Here is an 18253-nt window from a genome sequence, read left to right as displayed (position 1 = left end):
GAAAGCTTCACCTGTGGCATATACTTATCATCCGCTATGGTGATCGCTGGTGATTTGGAAGCGGTGGATGCGTTGGCATGACCAGTACAAACCGCGACGGTTATTCTCGTAACCATGCTTCTGACAATTCCACGTCCCAAAGCATCGGGAATAAATCAGCCTCAAGGGCCGGCTCAGGCGATGTCCATCAGCGGCCCACTACACCACAGCATGCAGCAATTACGCCCGGGTACGGCATAGCTGAGCATCTGCGCACTAGATGCCGGACCGACTGAACTCAGATTACTTGGAGGACTCGAAAACATTGGATGAAAGCGATTTGCATATTGATCAAAACCCTGCAACGCGGTATGCAATGGACATGTGATCTTTCGGTTGCGCCCTCTTGGGCGTCCACGGCCACGGATACAACGGCACCGCAGCGCAAGTGGCAAATGGCAGTCATCTGATGCGACCCTAGCACCGAAAGATGACAAAATGGCGAAGCTTTGTTGGTCTCACTGGGGTTGCGGGGCTCACGGGGCTCCAAGGGCGAAGGCCTGCAAGCGCCGCCACGTGGGACTGCTGCAAATCGTTACCTACCGTGTTGGATGACGAGCATGCTGCTTTAACACCCGCATCTGGTACCCAGCATGACAAGACGGGAGGCCTAATTGAGCTCACGCCATTCTTCGTCATGTTGGCTCTAACCGCACTGGTTGACATCTCCGCAGAGCCGCATGCCTATCTCCGTTGTCTGCGTTGGCCTACCCCAGATCTTGGAATAACAGGTATGGGGCCCCTACTAGGCTCCAGGCTTCTCACTGGCACGTCAGATTGGGATGTCACAGTGGCCATATGATTGGTCGCGTGCATCCTGATTTACGTTTTGATCATTACACTTCTAGCTACGAAGCTGAAGACGCGCTTGTGCGCTGAATTACATTAAGAGCGCCCCAGCGCAGTAAGAGAACAACCAGTGCGCCCCGAAGAGGGAAAAGAGAAGATGCCGCAAGCAACTGTTCATACCACCAGGGTGAGAGAGACCCCAGCTCTCGATCTGCACTGTAAGGCAATCGTCGTTACAGTCGATCATTATCGTCGCCACTGGCGCAACTATTTTGTGCGCTTCTTGGGCATGGCGTCCAGGATACGATGCTTCTTCCACTCGTGTTTGCGAGTCGCATCGGTCCGCTTGTAAGCCTTTTTGCAAACACGGCACGCGGATCCGACTACGACAGCAAGTGTGTTATGAAAGGCAAGGTTATGCCGTCGCAGGTTGCCTTTTCGATACCTGTTGTCAAGTCAATACCTTTGCAAGAGCGAAATGCGAGAGGGTGAAGCTTACCTGCCTCGAAACGTTTTGCCACACTTATTGCAATGCTCTAGCGGAGCATCATTCCCGTTCTGTTCCAGAACCTCGCAGAATTGAGGATATTGATAATCCTCAAGCTCAACGAAGTTGGTAGGCGGCCCCTGGTTTCCTCCAAAGCGATGGGCGTACTGCAGTGATTCGGGTTGTTGAGCTGCGGATTCCTGACGTTCGATGTCTTCATCTTTAGCAGCATCTTGTTCATACCCGCCACGAAAATGCCATTCCTGGTGCTCGGAGAGTTCGTAGGTACCGAAGCGGATACCGGTGGCGTCATGCCGCTGCGAATGCAGCTCCGGCAAGCACTGGCCTAGTGTAGGTGGTGATTGGACACCGGGAACGTGCGACTCATGGTTTGCAAGACCAAACGGTACCGAAGATCCTAGCGGGCCATCTTGTCGCCCATCAAGACCTTTTGCTGGCTGCTGTGCGATTCCCCGGAAAGACTCCGCGTGACTAGCTTCCAACGAAGGATGACTCCAGTCTGTGTCCATTCGAAACGACCTAGGCAAATCGAAACCGTTGGGTGGGAAACTTTCAAGAGGCGATACGGTGCTAACGGGGCGATTGGCATTCGAATAGAATTGGGCGGAGCAAACGCCGTTGACGTCGGGTGTGACAGGCGATACGGGCGATGGCGATGACTTGTGAGATTGCCGCCCGCTGGTCATACTGGGGGCTGAGACCGAGTGGTACTGGGTGTTCAAAGCCCACAGTAACATTGGCGCGTCGGCATTTGTGGGTGAGCGTCGCACGGGAGTCGCATCGCACTCGTCGGTCTCATTCAGATCTAAGAACGACGCTTGACTCGTGTCAGACTCGAGAGAGTGGTCCTGGGTTCGCTCCATAAGACCTTCCAGCTCAGCGAAGACATGGTCTCCTTCAAGCTCTGGAGCAAGCATAAGCCTATCTGAAAGCTCGTGGAGCGGCATTGCAGGAAGTTCACATCCGTACGGACATCCATAAGGTGGAGGAGCCTCGTCGTGAACAGCTTCTGCATACTGTTGGGGATTCATCCGGTAAGTTCGTACTGAGACCCGGCAAAGCTTTCGTAAGAACGTTCGGCACCTGGAGACTGTGGTGCTACTAGGATTCCTTGGATGACTTGGGACTGATGAGCCTTTGGTGTCGTCAACTGGCACGGCGATGGTAGAGCGGCTGCAAGCACATGAACCTGTGCTTGGCGTCGTTGTTTTGTCGGTCAAGCTATGCCGAGATGTCGAGATGCTGAACTCAATCAGTACAGTACACTTCAGCTGAAACACCAGCCACTGATGGGATCTTGGACTCACGTACGTAATGCTCCAGCGACGTTTTGCTTCGATGTGAATGAGCATATTCGGATCGCGGGGGTGATCTCGAAATTATGTGGCAAAGAGCATCCGCAATACTGAAGGACTTTATTGAGTCCAAGTACATGCAGACGTCATGGCCAGGAGGAATCGTGTAAGTTCCTTCAGGACTGCCGACTCCCGCCAGGACCGCGCGTTATGAACCGGCGGCGCGACAAATGCCTCCAACCCGGAAGCTCGATGCCATTGGAAGGACAACCCAGGAGCCCGATACACCATGTCGCTGGCAGTGGCCTCGATTTCGAAAGATCAAAAGAAGGCAAGAGGTCTGGAGGACACTGCGTCGCACTAAGAAGCCCTGAACTGTAATGTATGTGTACGAGCTTGTGGACAACTCAAGCAACGGCCAAGACTAGAACGCATCCCAGCTTCGACACTATCGGCGTCGAGTGATTGGGTATAGATGAAACGCTCATCTATTCTTGTTGCCTCAGGCCCTTGGATGTCTCGGGCCATCCAGCTGGCGTAGGTCCATTGGCTACGTCGGCGAGCCTACACATGGCGAGAAAGAAGGCGACGCCAAGCGTTGGTTCCGATGTGGAGGAATAGGGTCGTCGGTCATAGTCGAAAAGGGCTTTACCCTCACCGCAATCCAGAACAAGAGACGGGCAACAAGGATGGCGCTAACCTTCGGAAACTGAAGCGGGGCTATCCCTGGACACCGGCGGCGAGCGATAGAGTATGCATCCCGGAAGCAGTGTGCCGGCTACTTTGATATGTTGTTCGCTGGCGAGTTCGAGAGTCCGGCAGGAACACGCGGTGTTGTGAGCCAGTTTCCGTGGCGGGCGTGGGGGTTAATTGGTCGTCGAAACCGAATTGGTAAAGATGCGGCTCTGTTCGCAAAAACAACGGGGAACAACATCGAGGTTCTGGAAGCGCAAACTTCGTCAAGAAAGTTAGAGGCATAGCTTCAGATATATCCACCTGATGCTCGGCCTTCGAAACTGTTTTCTCTCGACAGCACAGCCGCAACGATGGGGCCGACGGATTGCCAATTCAAGAGTGCACTACAGGGCAGAATCTTCAGAATCAGCCTGGGAGTCTGCCTCGAGAGCGAATCTGAGCCACACTGTGGGTGCTCCAGCGACTGCCGACCGGTGAGTCTACCGGCTTTGATAATCGCCAGACGAGCCTGTAGTCTCAACAGATCTCAGACATTGGGAATACGTACTACAAGCTGAGTCACCAATGACGCCGACGCATCAGGCCCCCAGCGAACCAGCATCTTTCCAATTCGCACACTTTGGGTATAGATCGAGGCGCCAATCAACGAAGCGGCGCTTCACAGAACTTTGGTGTGTCCTTCAAGCGACACGTAGTGCTCAACACCAAGCATGGACGGCTGGGCGAAGAGACGAGGGCGCGAGTCAGCTAGAAAGAGGCAGACGGCACGAGCGTTCCCCCTCCAGTTGCAGCCCATGACAAGTGCTAGAGCGATCAGTGCGGTATGCATCTACTTGCACGGTAGCGATTCCCCCATCCGCATGCAGGAGAGCCAACCCAAATCGAGCTCCAGCCCTAACGATATCTAGGCAATGCCAGGGTGGTATCTTACGCGTGTCGCGGGCGGCCTCCAGACGCCATCCATTGCTGCCCGACTGCACACTCTTAGCGCGCAAAGTCCTCCAAACCGAAAGGTGAAGCAAAGCTCGCAAAAGATGCCGAATTGAAGACGAGATCGCGAGAGCTCTTTTGCTACGACGTTCCAACCTTGGCACGTCAAAAGCGGGGGAACATGGGACACGTTTTGACGCGCGCTAGTGCGATGCGTTCCGTGCCAATCGCTTGCCAAGATCACGTCACTTCCCGCTCCATCTCATCTCGCTCCCGAGGTCGAGTCAGCCGGAGCCAACGGCCGCAGCAACCAATTTCGTCATACAATGTCTTTGTGCAGGCACAATGCGCGATAAGCATGCGAGAATTTCGGATCTGACCGCCAGGTTTCTCGACCTCGATATCGCACGTCAAGACCAATCAATCCATTGATGCAATCGCACCTTCGACCCGGAAATGGGTCCGGCCTACCGTATAGCGTATGCATCTGACAGATTTCTAACAGGCAAGACCCTGCTGTAGCAGGTTCAACTCCAACTAGAGCCGCATCAATTGGGACGGGGTCTGCAGCTTACGCCCCGTTCAAGCGGACCGTCCTCCAACCGTATCACCCGCATCGAAGCATTCACCGTGCCCTTCGCCGTGCCCTTCGTGCGCGCCTCTCAAAGTGCCAACGACTGGTGACTCGCACCACACGACGCTCTCTCCGACTGGCATTAAGCGCCCATGACAAGTGTGCCCTTCATGTAGTCGGGTCCGGTTGCCTTGTAGCCTCATAGCCGCATCGAAGCTTGATTCGGCTTACGGTGGTGTCCCCCACTTTGCTGGCTGCGTGGCATGCCTCCCTCTTAGGCGCCACTTGCACCGCTTCATTGCTTCTGATCGGTAGGAACAATGCATGCAGAAGGTAAAGCACTCACCTACCGACAGATTAGACAAATGCTCCGCAGCTATAGCAAAGGCGAGCCCTGCAGTAAGATCGCCACCATGCAGAACAACGACACAAATATCTACGGACTCACACATACTTGGTCAATCGCGACAAACTCAAACCAACCGTGAGATGAGCTGGACGAGTCCTCAACCTCTGCACGCGCGTCCCATCGACGCCTTCACGGAGGACTGGATACTTCAATGCATAAGCGCAGGAGTCCTCCAAGGACCGACTGGCTACCAGAGCTCCAACACATGGCGGTCCTCATCTCCTGTTATTGCCTCCAAATCTAGATCAGCAGCATGTCTCACTATCCTCATGCATGCGTTTCCGGTCACCGAGTCCTTCTCGGCGACTAAATTCCGGTGAGTGTAAGCGATGTTGCGAGAAATCGAGATCGGCATACCGGTGAGTGGTGAACGTGTCAACTTCACGGGCGGACGACTTCGTGAGCAGAATGCGGCTCAACCGAGGCTCGGAAGTCGTTCGGAATGGAGATGGGTGTGGAAGAACACCGACACATCCACAGCGGTAAGAGCAGAGATCGAAGTTGATTTCGAGAAGCTTTAAATTTGAGATTGCATACCAGACTCCAAAACTACCTGCCTGCTAACGCGCTACAAAAAATCGTGTACAAGTACAATGAGACAACGACTGTGCCAGACAGTCTAGTCGGAAGGGTAGTCGCCAGCTGAAGGCAAGAAAGCCCACTAACCAACGAGGCTGGACGGAAAATCCTCTAACATCATCATGCGTGAGAAATAATACACTAAGTGCTGGGACAGTAGGCTGAGGTGAACCCAAAGATGACTGCCGAAAAGACAGGCGCCTGGGGCTGCAACCTCAGCCGGTCGGCCCCCAATCGCCCTCAACAAACATGAACATAAATATAAGGAAACCAAATCTTCTCTCATCCTATATCGTAACCTCGTGTTGTCATTCAACGTGATGTTCCGTTACTTCCGTTATATTGTTGTTGCCCATATGGCCTGTATTCCTCATACACCTCATCCTGGTCGTAAACCGCTCCATCGCGTCTGATGTAGCCGACAGCGTCATAAGGCCCAGAGCTTCGGCCTACAGCTTGAGACGGGTGAGCACCGCCACTGGTGGGCTGGTACTGGTGCTGTCCTCGGTCCGGCTGCGCACGGCGGTCTGCCGACGAAGACGCGTGAGGTCTCGGCGACGAGTAAAAGTCACTCGCGGAAGTTTGGTGAAGGGGCACGTCCAGATGAGTGGACGAGTGACCTATCTCAAACTGATATGGACCGGTGTAGGCGCGAGGTTGTTGAACTTGGGGTCTTGGAGGCGGAGGCGCCGTGTATGAAGCTTGGTTGCTTCCCGCGCCGTTGGGATACGAGTGGTGGGACCATGATGAGCGTTGCACTTGTGCGTATACGGAATCGTTCCGTGGATCGTAGCCGTTGCTTTGTGTAGATGGAGTAGATGCGCCTCCTCCCGAGGTAGACTGCGTCTCGTTAGCGACGAGGTTCAACGCATGCAATGAAACAGTCTTACGTTCGTGTATGAGTGACCACGAGAACTGCTGCTACGACCGCCACCGCCGTTACGGTCTGACCCGTTGGAGCTACCGCCAGAGCGACGCTGTGATCCGCTCATCTTGTCTTGGGTGGACTAGTAGGGTGCGTGAAGACGTTGTGTGTAGCGAGTGACTACTGGAAGCGGAGTCAAGGAAGGGAAGGGATAGCCTAGATCGAGAGATTGCGGCTGAAGGATGCGATCAGGTACAGGGGCGTGTGAGACGTGGATGACTTTTGGTCCAGTCACCTGATGCGTGGCTGGTCAGTTCGATGTTAGATAAAGATGAATGATAAAAGAGTCTAATGGTCACTTGGAGTGTGAGCGTGAAAGGCGGGAGTGAGAGAGTGACGGCGGGCACGAAGACAGTTTAAGAAGACGAGGACACGTCCAGTGGAGTCCTTCTGTTAGGTATTCACTCCAATCCACCACGAATCTGGTTGCCTCAGGCACCCCCCGGCACCCTGTGCCCTGTGCCCCCGAAGCATGCGGGCCGCGTCCAGAAGGGGCGTGTTACACGCAATTTCTGGTATTTGTTCTCGAGGACTTGTTCAATCAAACCACTTGCTTCTGACTCACGATAGCCAGCGGGTCTCGTCCCGCGGGAACGCTAGGGTGGAGGCATAGGTTCTCGAGGAAGGGAGTCGGCCCTTCTCACGTCGCGTAGCTACCGATATGTGGCAAATCGAATCGAGACAGCTCTTCGCGCACATGAGCAATCCGCGCATGCGAAGGGCGTAGGCGGATTTGAGGCTGGGCGGTCTATCTGATTGGTCGGGCACTCAGGAACTTACCGCTTCTTGTCACACACCTCGACGGTCCACTGGCTCAAAAATGTCTCCTACGCCTAGCAAAGCCCTCTTGAAACGCGGCAGTGTCTGTCGAAGGACGATGAGCCGAGCCGAAAGGGAGGCTCCGTGCAGTTCCGACAGTTTGGTAGCTAGCCTTCCTTCTGTGACTACTCGGTTGGCCCACCCAAGGCCCACAAGGTTCTGTGGGCCGACGATGAGACCGTTCCTCAGGCTGAGCAGATCCAATCATGGATGCAGGATGCATGTTAATCATATCTCGTGGCACCAGGGCTGAAGATGAGATGAGCCAATGGAGAGCCAGAGACCGGGAAGAGCACCTTTACCAATCCCGACCATCAACGTGGTGAAGAGGGTATATGCCTCCATCCCGCGAATGATGTAACTCGTGTCTGGATTGGCTGTTGCGTGGGATGGCATGGCCGTGTGGCTCTCCGCTGTACGAGCTGAGAGGGTTATAACAGGGTATATGGAGGATAAAGCGGCGGTCTTCTGCCCTGCCATCGAACTAGTTGCCAGTAGCCCATTCGGCTCCTGTACTCCAGACGTTGAGCCGCATTGACCAGACTGTAGGGCTTCGCTTCCAATACCGCGGGCTGGCTAGTAAGCTGGAGGCATGCCTTCCGCCTATCTTTGCCGACGTGCGTGCCTGAGACGGAACTCCTTACATACAACATTAACAATACGACTGCACAAAACCTTGATTGGATATTCTGTTCCTTCACGTAATCTCACTCATCTTGATACGAGCACTGATTCTTGCCTAGTTAGCCATAGCGCGTCGTCGTTCTTATATGAGGCAGCCCAAAGCCGCCTTGTCCCATAACAGCAGCCAGCGGGTAAGGCTATACGAGTACGGTTAGACTCGCTAAGAGTCTCGTCTCTTCGAGCACACTCTTGTTATGTGTCCAAGCTCCTGTGCGGCACTAAATCTCGTACGGGTGATCGTCGGGTGGGCTGAGAGGTATATGTGTGCGACATAAGTGAGCGTATCGATCTGAAGTAATTGGTAACTGGCGTCAATCAGCACGTGAAGTTCATGAGGGTAAGTTCTAAGCAATTCAACAGAAGGACGAAATCGGTAGGAGGTGGAGCCGGCAACGGAACTTACTGGCTTCAATGATCTTCTCATCTATCCATCAACAACTTCTTCATCTTCACATGGTCTCAGTGGAATCCAATCACCAGTCTTCGCCGAGGTAGTGGTATGCGATATCTAGGAGGGTCCGACCGTACGTGTGAGAGGGTGGCTTTCGGACATGCTCCGGTGTGCCTCAGGCATGCCTACATGGCAGATCTGCGTGGATGGCCTACAAGAGGGCGAAAGTAATCATAAATACATGCTGAACTGCCTGCTTCCTCCGCAAATAGCTCTTGAATATCGACAGTCGTGGTGAGGTGATAGAAACGCGCTTCATGACGCGCATCATCGCGCGACACGACTAGCTTAACCCCGCCGCCTAAACGCCGGGAGTGATGTCGTTGCAACACCAGAAACTCCCCAAGTCATCGCGCAACAACACCACCCAAGATGCCAGACCTCACCAGTCTCCCACCCGAAATCCTTTTCACCATCCTCTCCTACACGGAGCCAAACCTCAACCCCACCCTCTCCACCTACCCGCTCAACACCCTCGCCGCAACAAACAAGCATCTCAACGCCATCGTCGAAGAATACGCGCGCAACCTCCTCAAACGCCACGCCGACATCGTCCTACCGAAGAATACGCGCATATACACGTGCCGTCGAAAATGGCTGGGCGACATGTGTTACTTCTGCAAGAAAAAGACACAGCGGAAAGCGTGTCTCTACAAGAGCGTGGCATGTTGCCTGGGGTGCGATAAGAAGGAGTATGAGAAGATGGTATGTACACCCCAGGGACTGGAAACGCCCCTTCATGTATGTGTGATAGTGCTGATATGCCGGCCAGACAATGACACAAGCCATGCAATCCACACAGCTCTCTAAACTTGACCTGTTTACCCCGTCGCCATTATACCTCGATCTCCCTCCTTTGGTAACAGCACCATACCCGATCATGGGCGCCGCATGCATCATGCTATCCGCCCCCGATGTTCGCGCCCGCGCCGCACACATACGATCCCAGCTCGGCGACGCAGCGCGCGACGAAAGCTATATGCGCAATCGCCGCGCGAAACACGACCGTATTGTTAAACATTTGGGTATCACGTACGAGCCCACTGTGGGGTGGTATGTGTGCTCGGACCCGTCGCGCAATGGGGATGGGGAGGTGCTGGGGAAGGAGAAGGAAAAGAAGAAGATACCGGGTAGTATGCGCTCGGAAGAGGGTAGGATAGCGTATGCAGAGAAGGCGTTGGAGGAGGAGTGGAGGGCGATAGGGATGGGTGGGTTGGTAGCGCGGGATGCGGATTATATGGCTTGTGTGAGAGGGCGGCGAGGAAGAAGAAAGGAGAGAGAGATCGTGATTCTGGACTAGCGAGGTGGAAGGGAGAAGTCATGGCAGAAGGTGCAATGCGCACATTGGTTGCCTGGCATATATCTCCTGCTTTGCACATGTGCGCCCTGTTTACCTGCAATGTAGCGCTTATGCTCTCTTTCTCCACAGAAGAATGCTACTTAAGTGAGGTTGAGAGAGATATAAGAGATTGATACATAGAGTTGCGCACGTCTTTGCCTGAGATATATATTACAACATCTTCTTTAAACTTTGATGTCGAGGTATGCTACATTCTTAGGAGGTTTTGTTTACAAAGCCTGTGGAATGTGTTAGAGGAAAGGCGATGTAGAATGTATAGGGTAGAAGATATAAAGGCAAGAAGGTAAGAAGTCAAGAAGTTAAGAAGTCAAACAAGTAAGAAGTCAAGAAGTGAACAAGATGTAATGGCAAAGTTGGTTGATTTGAGGACCCAAGAATGCCAGCTAAGCTAAACCACCACCACCGTTGAAATCCTGAAGTTGAAACCCATACAAGAAGTCCATGTTCCATCCAGCCAACCCAGAAGACATCCAAACACCACCAAATCCTTGCACTATCCAACCACCACCACCAAGTCCATCAAGTCCAACCATCCACCAAACCAGGGCTCACCAGCAGCGATGTCAAGAACAGTGCTCGTCGAACATGCCGACACTCCACTATCATCACCAGAATTGACCTGAACTTCCGAAGAAGCCGCCATCTGGTTCAAATAAGATGATCAACCATCCTGGGGTCCGAAGACACCCAAGAGAACAACAAGAGGCCCAGTGTAGCGCAAGCGCCATTGACCGTCTATCCTCCAACCTTGTTGTCTCGAGGCACTCTCGAGATGGCATCAACATCCAATGTGAAAGTGTCCAACAGTGACAGTGACTGAACCCAACACCACTGATCCTCCGCTCTTGCCAGTCCTTCTGATCCAAACCGCTACCAACTCAAGGGCCAACCATGCAGCCTGGCCTGCATCCCTGTGCCACAACTTGACTTTCGCGACGCGCATACGATCGGGAGTGGCGTGAGACTGTCGACAGTCAAAGGAGAATCGAGCCGGTGCCAGAGAGGTTGGTGCCTGTGCCGCGGTGCCGTCGGGGGTGGTGCATGTCGGAAGTAAAGGCGATGAGCCGATGTAGTAAGACGATGCGAGTTCGATGTGGTAGTGGGATAGACCGAAGGTGATGTGGGTGTCAAGGTAGATGAAGGTCGAATCGAAGTGAGGTAGGTAGGTTGGACCGAGGCGGGTGGGTGTGAGGCATGCGAGGCAGTGATGTTGAAGGCGAGGCTGAAAGTTGGAAGTGAAGTGAAGTCATGTTGACTGTCGACAGTCGATTGAGGAAGGGTTGATGATGTTGTTACTCATGATGATTGTTGATGGATGATGTCATACATCATGAGTAAAGGCCGATGTCTGAAAATGTTAGCCAAGACTGAAATGAAGTGAAGGGAAGGAAAGGAAGTACTTACTTGGAAGAATGCGGCCATAGTACTGTTGTTGGGGATAGCAAACTTGAGTTGTGGGGAGTGAGCGAGTGGGGAGTAAGAGGGAGAGAGGCGGGGGGATGGGGTTTTATATAGACAGAGGGTGAGCCGGCAGATTACCCGCAGTCGGCGCTAGCGCGTCCGAATACCAGGTGACTGACGTATTCTGTGAGCATATTGTTGCCTGGCGAACGTTCTAGGCGTGTGATATGGCCTGATCTGGTGAGGTGAAGGCGCAAGTGAAGGCGGCTCTGGGAGCGCGAAAACAACAAGAAGCACGGACCAAAAGCGCGCATTACAACGACGACGTCCTGATTAGCTTACAAAGTGAGAACAGCGGCAACACGGCAAAGGAAACTTCTGTAGATCGACAGTGATGGGGAGTAGAATCGGGAGTGCGTAGCGTTTGCGAGCCTTGTGACGTAACATCAGTGACGTCGAATGCGAACAATGGAATGAGCAAGACTGGACACGTGCGTGAAAATGGACTTTTTGCCTTGATGAGGAAAGGAAGAGACGTGAAATGAAGCATTGAGTATATGGAGAATGGAAAAGACAGTGACGTCAGATGGCGGTCGGTAGACTCAAAACATACCACACAAAAGCCGCGACTGAGACGATGATGATGTTTATGATATTCGAGTTCTTGTATTCATGATATTTTTGGCTTTCATTGTTCCCCTACACTTGACCTGCGACGCGTGGTCTAACTAGTTGTAGCATGATGCGTAGAGCTGGAACAACAGTATTTGAGCATCATGACAAGGCACTAATTTCGTCATATATGCTTTGGCCACCAAGTCCGAGCAGATTGAGAAATCCCTGCTACAGCCATAAAACGGTATGGGAGGAAATAGAGCCCATTGAAATTCTCTACAAGACATAACCACCCATGAAGAGCAGGCAACACCTCCTGCTTTGATGGCCAAGCAGAGCGAAATCTTTAAAATTCGACTGGATATCATCTGAGAAAGGAAAGAAATAGTCCAGACGTCAATACCTCACATAAGATCCGCCGGCATCGTTGTGATGATGACTAGACACCGCTCCACCGCTGCGCATTTGGGGAAGGTATTCAGTTTCAATCGTACGCGATCGACCGGAAGAATTGTCGCCTAGAACATACTGGTCACGTAAACATGTTGCGCTATCAGTCCGGGTCAGCTGCCGTGAGGGTAGCTGCTCCCTACTGAACATGTCTTCTCCATCAAAGATCGAGGCGCTTGCACACACAGGTCCTAGCTGTCGTTGATGCTGCGTGAGATGCTTCGTGTCTTTGAATAACTCATTACACTGTGGACATTCATGAAGTTGGCGATTGCGGTGGACAGCCCTGACATGAGCTTTGAGAGCAGCAGGACGAGCTTCGAGAGTGCAGTAAGGGCATTGTCGCTTCGGACCGAGGACGCGGTCACTGCCGCAGTCTAGATCGCCGTTGCATTCAGCTGGCTGCGATTCGTCATCTGTGTCCTCAAATTGCTCTGAATCCTTCAGGGCCTCTTTTTCGTGGAGTGCTTCGTCGTTCGCCATGTCGGTATAATGAAGACATAGTGTCTCGCAGACCAACGTGGGCGAAGTGTCCTGCTGTTCCCACGGCCGACGAGATTGCGAACTGAAGTTGTATGGGTGGATCCAAACTCGTGTCCACACAGGACTTTCAATGAGTTCTGCTGAAGCCTGTGAGTTTCCCGTCTTATAGGCAATGATTTGTTCACCCATTTTCTTTGCCGTCGGACGCTTGTGAGGACTCGGATCTAATGCACCACCGTAAACGAGAAGGTAGACAGTATCCCTTAAAGTTGCGTTATCTTTCGTAAGTTCCAATAGCCTCTTTAGATACTCTTCGATCGGAGGCTTCAGGATGAACGAAAGCTCATGTGCTGTTACGTCCAGATGCCAGAAAGACGTTCCACGTCCCGGAACGTCAGAGCGTAAGCTTTGGTGCAATCGTGTTCTTGCCTCTGTGCCCATAATAAGCCAAACAACCATTTCCAGATATACACAGCCAAGACTGAAGATGTCAGAGGATGCTGATCGAACAGAACGGTCGCTTGTAGAGATCTCGGATTCAGGAGCAGCATATTGACGCCCTGAAGGACCAAGGTAACAAGGGGGTTCCCCTTCATAAAGAGCCTTGTGAATGCTCAGTCGTCTTCGACTCATTGAAGAAAATTCGGAGCGCCCGAAATCGGTGATTTTCAGTATTCCTGAAAAAGGCGGCCCTTCCTCGCCAGTGGCATACCATAAGATATTCTCGGGCTTTATGTCGCCATGTCTCCCATACGATTTACTCTTGTCGTCTCCAGTGTGAAGGTATTGGAGCGCGTTGACCAAGCCCGCCATCTGTCCCACCACCCAGGCCGCCGTAGGCTCAATGTTGGAAGAAGAGAGATCACGCTCCATGAGCCCATCGATGTTGCTGTTCGCAAGTGGGAAAACGAGTACGTAGCTATCCAAGGTACAATAGGAGTCCAGTAGTTCGACGATATGCGGGTCGTTGAATGTCTGGAGTTTCTTGAGAATCCTCTCTTCGTTCAACCATCGGAGAATCGTGGTGGTACTTTTCAACATTTTCTTCACCGCAAACATGCGCTTCCCGTCTACATCTGCACGCCATGGAGTCGCACGGTATACAGATGCGAGCCCACCTTTGACAAGCGGCTCAAGATATCTAAGCCGCTCATTGAACTGCATAGATTTGGTGCACTGCAGGCTGGCTCTTGAGCACGCCACCATCAAGCATGTATGTATGTCGAATGCCGGAGAGGTCATTGTTAGGTATTGCAGCCCAGTAGGGTATCTCGCAAATTGAAGTCGGCGAGGTAGCTCAGACCTGCGTGCATATCGATTGAGGGAGGTATCCTCTAGTAGCGATAATAATCCGCAGATGATCGTGGTGATGAAGCCGGAATTGGAATATCCATTGCCATGGTTGTAGACTAGAAGCAAGCTGACCACGTAAACGCCATCGTGAGTATGTCGACACATCCGCGAGGCCGTGTTGTAGGGCGCGTTAGCTTCCTCCAACAACTGCGGGAGTACTGCTGACGCAAAGTCATTGAAGGACCTGTGATGAGGCCGAAAACGGTACTCATGCACACTGAGGTTCTCCGCTCGGAACCGCTCCCGAAAAGCATACGTCGCCGTCAGCCACTTTTTAGCACCACGATTCTCAAGACTGTCGGGCTGTGACTTTGTTAGATGTGATTCTATAGATATTGGCTGAGGTAGACTCACAAATACTTGCACCAGCCTCTCATCCCAAATATTCAGTAGGCTGGTTCGTGCCGTGGAAGTCTTGATCCAGTATGCCAATCGCTCCCACTGATGCGAACTGCAAACATTCTGCACAAGATGGGTCAACGCGTTGATAGCTTCTTCAGCTTGACTGAACTGCTTCGTGGTAACGTAGTGTAATGCAATCTGCGACAACAGATGTAGAGGTTCGGGCAAACGGACGTTGGCGGTCTCGAAGAATGCCTTTAGCTGGCGAATCGTTGTGTAGAGAGGCACGACATATGCATCGCCTTGGGGACTCGTAGCCACGACATGTCCATACGCCACGGAAGTTTGAGCATCAACAACCAGAGACCCTGAGTCGCCCGCCTCGATACCTGTAGGATGAAGTTAGCCAATTAAATAAGCCTAGCCTGAGGAGAATAGTTACCATCAGAGCCAGTCATCGACACAATATGTACGTTGCAATATCCGCGTCCGCTTAGGCCAGATATGTTCGCATATCCTGGGAGGAGCATGCCATGTTTTGTCGACGAGGAAGTGAGTATATGAACAGATTTTTCGGACATGAGTTGTGTGTCGTCTCCTGAAGGCTCGCTGTAGACGTCTACAATGTGTCGAAGCCTAGAAGCTTTCTGTCCCTCAGACAGGTACAGATTCGGTAGCTGTTGGTGATGCTTCTGGATATGTGTGACCGCCCAATCACCGTCCGTATTATCTTTGTGGAGGTCTTCTGGGCCAGGATATATTATTGTCAGATTTTCGAGGGCTCCTTCGTCGTTACTTGGATCGTCGACGACCTTTGATAATGGAGGGGAAGGATCACTGGGTAGTGTGGTGTTACTGTTGATTGTATCTTCCTCAGATGTGACGCCATTGGTTGAAACATAGCCCTCATCGCTTTCATCGTCGTGGTCGTCGAAAGCGATGTCATCATCATCATCTTCGTCCATTTGTAGCAGCTCGACTAGCAGCTGCTCTTGAGACTTGGCGGCAGTCTTCTCCGTGAAAAGATGGGCTGGACCGAGAGCATATAGGTCGCCTTTGATTTCGAGGAGACACGCTATTGTTGCTTCGCCTGAATATGGAGAGCGAGTGTGTTGGGCAGACGACATGCGGGTTCCGCATAGAGAGAGAGACTGCTCAGGCCCGGTGAGAGAGACAGTGCTCATGCACCATCTTAATCTGAACGCAGGATCATCTCTGCCGCAATAGTAAAGTGTGAATGCGGGACCGGATGTAACGCCGACAGCGTACTGATTCTTCATATGGCGACTTTGCAGTTCTCTCTCTACCCGACGAAGTAGTTTGTTTGGGCACGACACTATAATGGAAGGTTCCGGTGGTGCACTTGCAATTCCGCACATCGCGAATGTGAAGGTTATCAATCCAGCGAAGTCGCAAAGTCTTGCTTTCCTCAGTGTCTTCGTCATCCAGCTTTGCTTTGTATTATACATGGCATTTCCAAAGCTATCCAGCACATGCAGAGCAGCAGCGCAATGTTGAGCGCTGCGTGGGCAATGCTTGTACTCATATACAGTTGACTGAAGCTTGCATCCCAAGAGCGGTTTGGGGTCTCTGAGAGGATCGGCCGGGGGCGGATGGGCAATTTGGTTAGGAGGCGGGGTAGGGGGCGGACCCATCGATGAGAACGCGACCGCAGGTGAGGGATGATCGACTCGAGCTCCAGTTGTGTATGGAGCTTGATTATGAGGGGGTAGTGGAGGAGCACGCGTGATCGGCATAAGTGTGGTGTCTGGTGTAGAGGCCCTGTTCTCATCAGCAGAGCCCTATTTGACCTGTGATAGTAGTTAAAGAGCTTGCCTATGCTGCCCAGGTGCCGACATAGATGTCCTCGCAGACGAGCCTGGTGAGAGCGAGGTTGATGTAGCCATCGCCACATGTACGAGAGCTTCCTTGTGAGAAGACGTACGGTATTCAACTCGGGTTCTTGTACAACTTTGAAGAGTCCGCCCGTAGTCTGCGCGGAGTCTGGCACGGGGGAAAGGTCGCTAATGAGATGAGGCTGTGATTCGAGCGCATCCAAAGGCACCAATCCACCGAATGCATGCAGGAGAACGGTAGATGATGGGATGGCGCAGCGTGCCGTCGCAAGCAAGCCTGGCGGACAGCCGGGTGTAGTCTTATGACGTCGAAGAGCAGGGGTCACGCATCAGCTGATAGGTGATGGCGTTCAACACAGCCCCTGACAGACTGGCAGAGCACCCAGATGCATAGTGTGTTGTCAGGCAGACAGGGCAAAAGGTTCAGATGTATAAGGTGGGCAGCTTCTGATGCAGTTTGGATGTGGTATTCAGGTCAGCATGGAGCCGCCAACGCAAGCCGAAAAGAAAGTCATTGCGGACAGATTCCTCAGTGACGACGCTGCGGAGGAACCGGGGAGGTATGCGATGTTTTTCAGCTACTACTCGATGCTATTCAAAGGATCGTCCGGCGATTGTGTGGTCAATGTTGCGAAGCCGGCGTATTCGAGTCACGGAGAGGTGGTCTCATTCTTCGACAGCCTGACCCGCGATGCGTCGCAAAGTAAGGCAAATTTCAGTGGCCTTTTTGCCGCGGATGTTAGTACCGAGGCGCGGGAGCACGCAGTACGAGTCTTGCTACAGGCATCAATAATGATTGATTGTGCCTCTAAGCAATACTTGCCAGAAGGTCGCAAGGTGGGCGACTTCGTTCCTCGATGTTGGGGAGAGCAGCAACCTTTCGCCAAATTCGTCAAGCGCTGCTTCCCCCCACCTGTCCAGAGCCGGAAAGTCCGCCAAGAGAGCCAGAGCGCCCTGGCACAGCGACGCAGGCTGAAAGCTTGGAAATTGAAGGAACGGTACAGAGTGAGGCTGCGACCGACCGACAACCTGGCCGAACACCTCGTATATGATTCAGGACGTGGCATCCTTCACGTGTTTCGTCAGGTTGGTTTCCTGAAAGCGCACCTCTACCGCTCGCGTGACGAGGACGTTGACATGGGGTTTCGAGAAAGTCTAGAGAAGTAACTCATCCCAACACGCGCGTCTTTTTGCAGCGCTCACACTGTGCAGAGGCACTTTGCCACCACAGCTCTTGTTGGAAGTCCTCGACTCTATACAATATCTTCTCTTCCCGAACGACAAGCGGTCAATTCAGTCGCTCGACAATTTCATCGACAAATACGATTTCGATCCGCAAGCTAAGCTCCACGAGGGCCGTGTCCGTCAGTTGCCAGAGGAGTTTGAGTATAAATACTTGGGCGATCGTTTGGTAACGTTGTTGAGCATAGTAAAGAATCCGCCAGCAGCAAACAGCATCGTGGCATGGTTCGATAGGCATGCGCGTGACAGGAACACCCTTGCCATAGCTGCCTTGGGATTATTCTTGACAGCCCTCTTCGGATTCCTCAGTATGCATCTCCATGAGCTCTGTCCACTAGGTGGATGTGTCGGGTGCGTGAAGCTGACAACCCGCTAGGCCTGATCGCCGGTATTGTCTCTGCAGTCTACGGCGTAAAGCAATACAGAATCGCTGTGCAGGCTCTGCAGGCTCCG

At 52.6% G+C, this 18253-nt stretch overlaps 5 protein-coding genes across 5 annotated transcripts; 2 read left to right on the top strand and 3 right to left on the bottom strand.

The window, feature by feature from the left end:
• Positions 1-1095: 1095 nt before the first annotated feature.
• Positions 1096-2283, bottom strand: J4E86_009093 (uncharacterized protein; the record flags this gene model as incomplete). Its single annotated transcript, XM_051449600.1, has 2 exons — positions 1096-1273; positions 1352-2283. 2 exons carry the CDS (start codon positions 2281-2283, stop codon positions 1096-1098), a joined length of 1110 nt encoding a protein of 369 aa, XP_051299454.1.
• A 6787-nt stretch (positions 2284-9070) lies between these two features.
• Positions 9071-9998, top strand: J4E86_009092 (uncharacterized protein; the record flags this gene model as incomplete). The annotated part of the gene is made up of 2 exons (XM_051449599.1): positions 9071-9403; positions 9471-9998. The coding sequence occupies 2 exons, from the start codon at positions 9071-9073 to the stop codon at positions 9996-9998; spliced, it is 861 nt and encodes a 286-aa protein (XP_051299453.1).
• Positions 9999-12715: 2717 nt separating this feature from the next.
• On the bottom strand, positions 12716-13007 carry J4E86_009091 (uncharacterized protein; the record flags this gene model as incomplete). The annotated part of the gene is made up of 2 exons (XM_051449598.1): positions 12716-12751; positions 12816-13007. 2 exons carry the CDS (start codon positions 13005-13007, stop codon positions 12716-12718), a joined length of 228 nt encoding a protein of 75 aa, XP_051299452.1.
• Positions 13008-14649: 1642 nt separating this feature from the next.
• J4E86_009090 (uncharacterized protein) lies at positions 14650-15829 on the bottom strand (the record flags this gene model as incomplete). The annotated part of the gene is made up of 3 exons (XM_051449597.1): positions 14650-14655; positions 14715-15091; positions 15145-15829. The coding sequence occupies 3 exons, from the start codon at positions 15827-15829 to the stop codon at positions 14650-14652; spliced, it is 1068 nt and encodes a 355-aa protein (XP_051299451.1).
• Positions 15830-17038: 1209 nt separating this feature from the next.
• On the top strand, positions 17039-17725 carry J4E86_009089 (uncharacterized protein; the record flags this gene model as incomplete). The annotated part of the gene is given in 2 exon segments (XM_051449596.1): positions 17039-17118; positions 17137-17725. 2 exon segments carry the CDS (start codon positions 17039-17041, stop codon positions 17723-17725), a joined length of 669 nt encoding a protein of 222 aa, XP_051299450.1.
• Positions 17726-18253: the final 528 nt, after the last annotated feature.

The sequence above is a fragment of the Alternaria arbusti genome, assembly GCF_024043155.1.
Source record: "Alternaria arbusti strain BMP 1465 chromosome Unknown scaffold_15, whole genome shotgun sequence".
Classification (NCBI taxonomy): Eukaryota; Fungi; Ascomycota; class Dothideomycetes; order Pleosporales; family Pleosporaceae; genus Alternaria; species Alternaria arbusti.
Note: the sequence above shows the minus strand (reverse complement) of the source record. Positions and strands in the feature narration are given on the sequence as shown.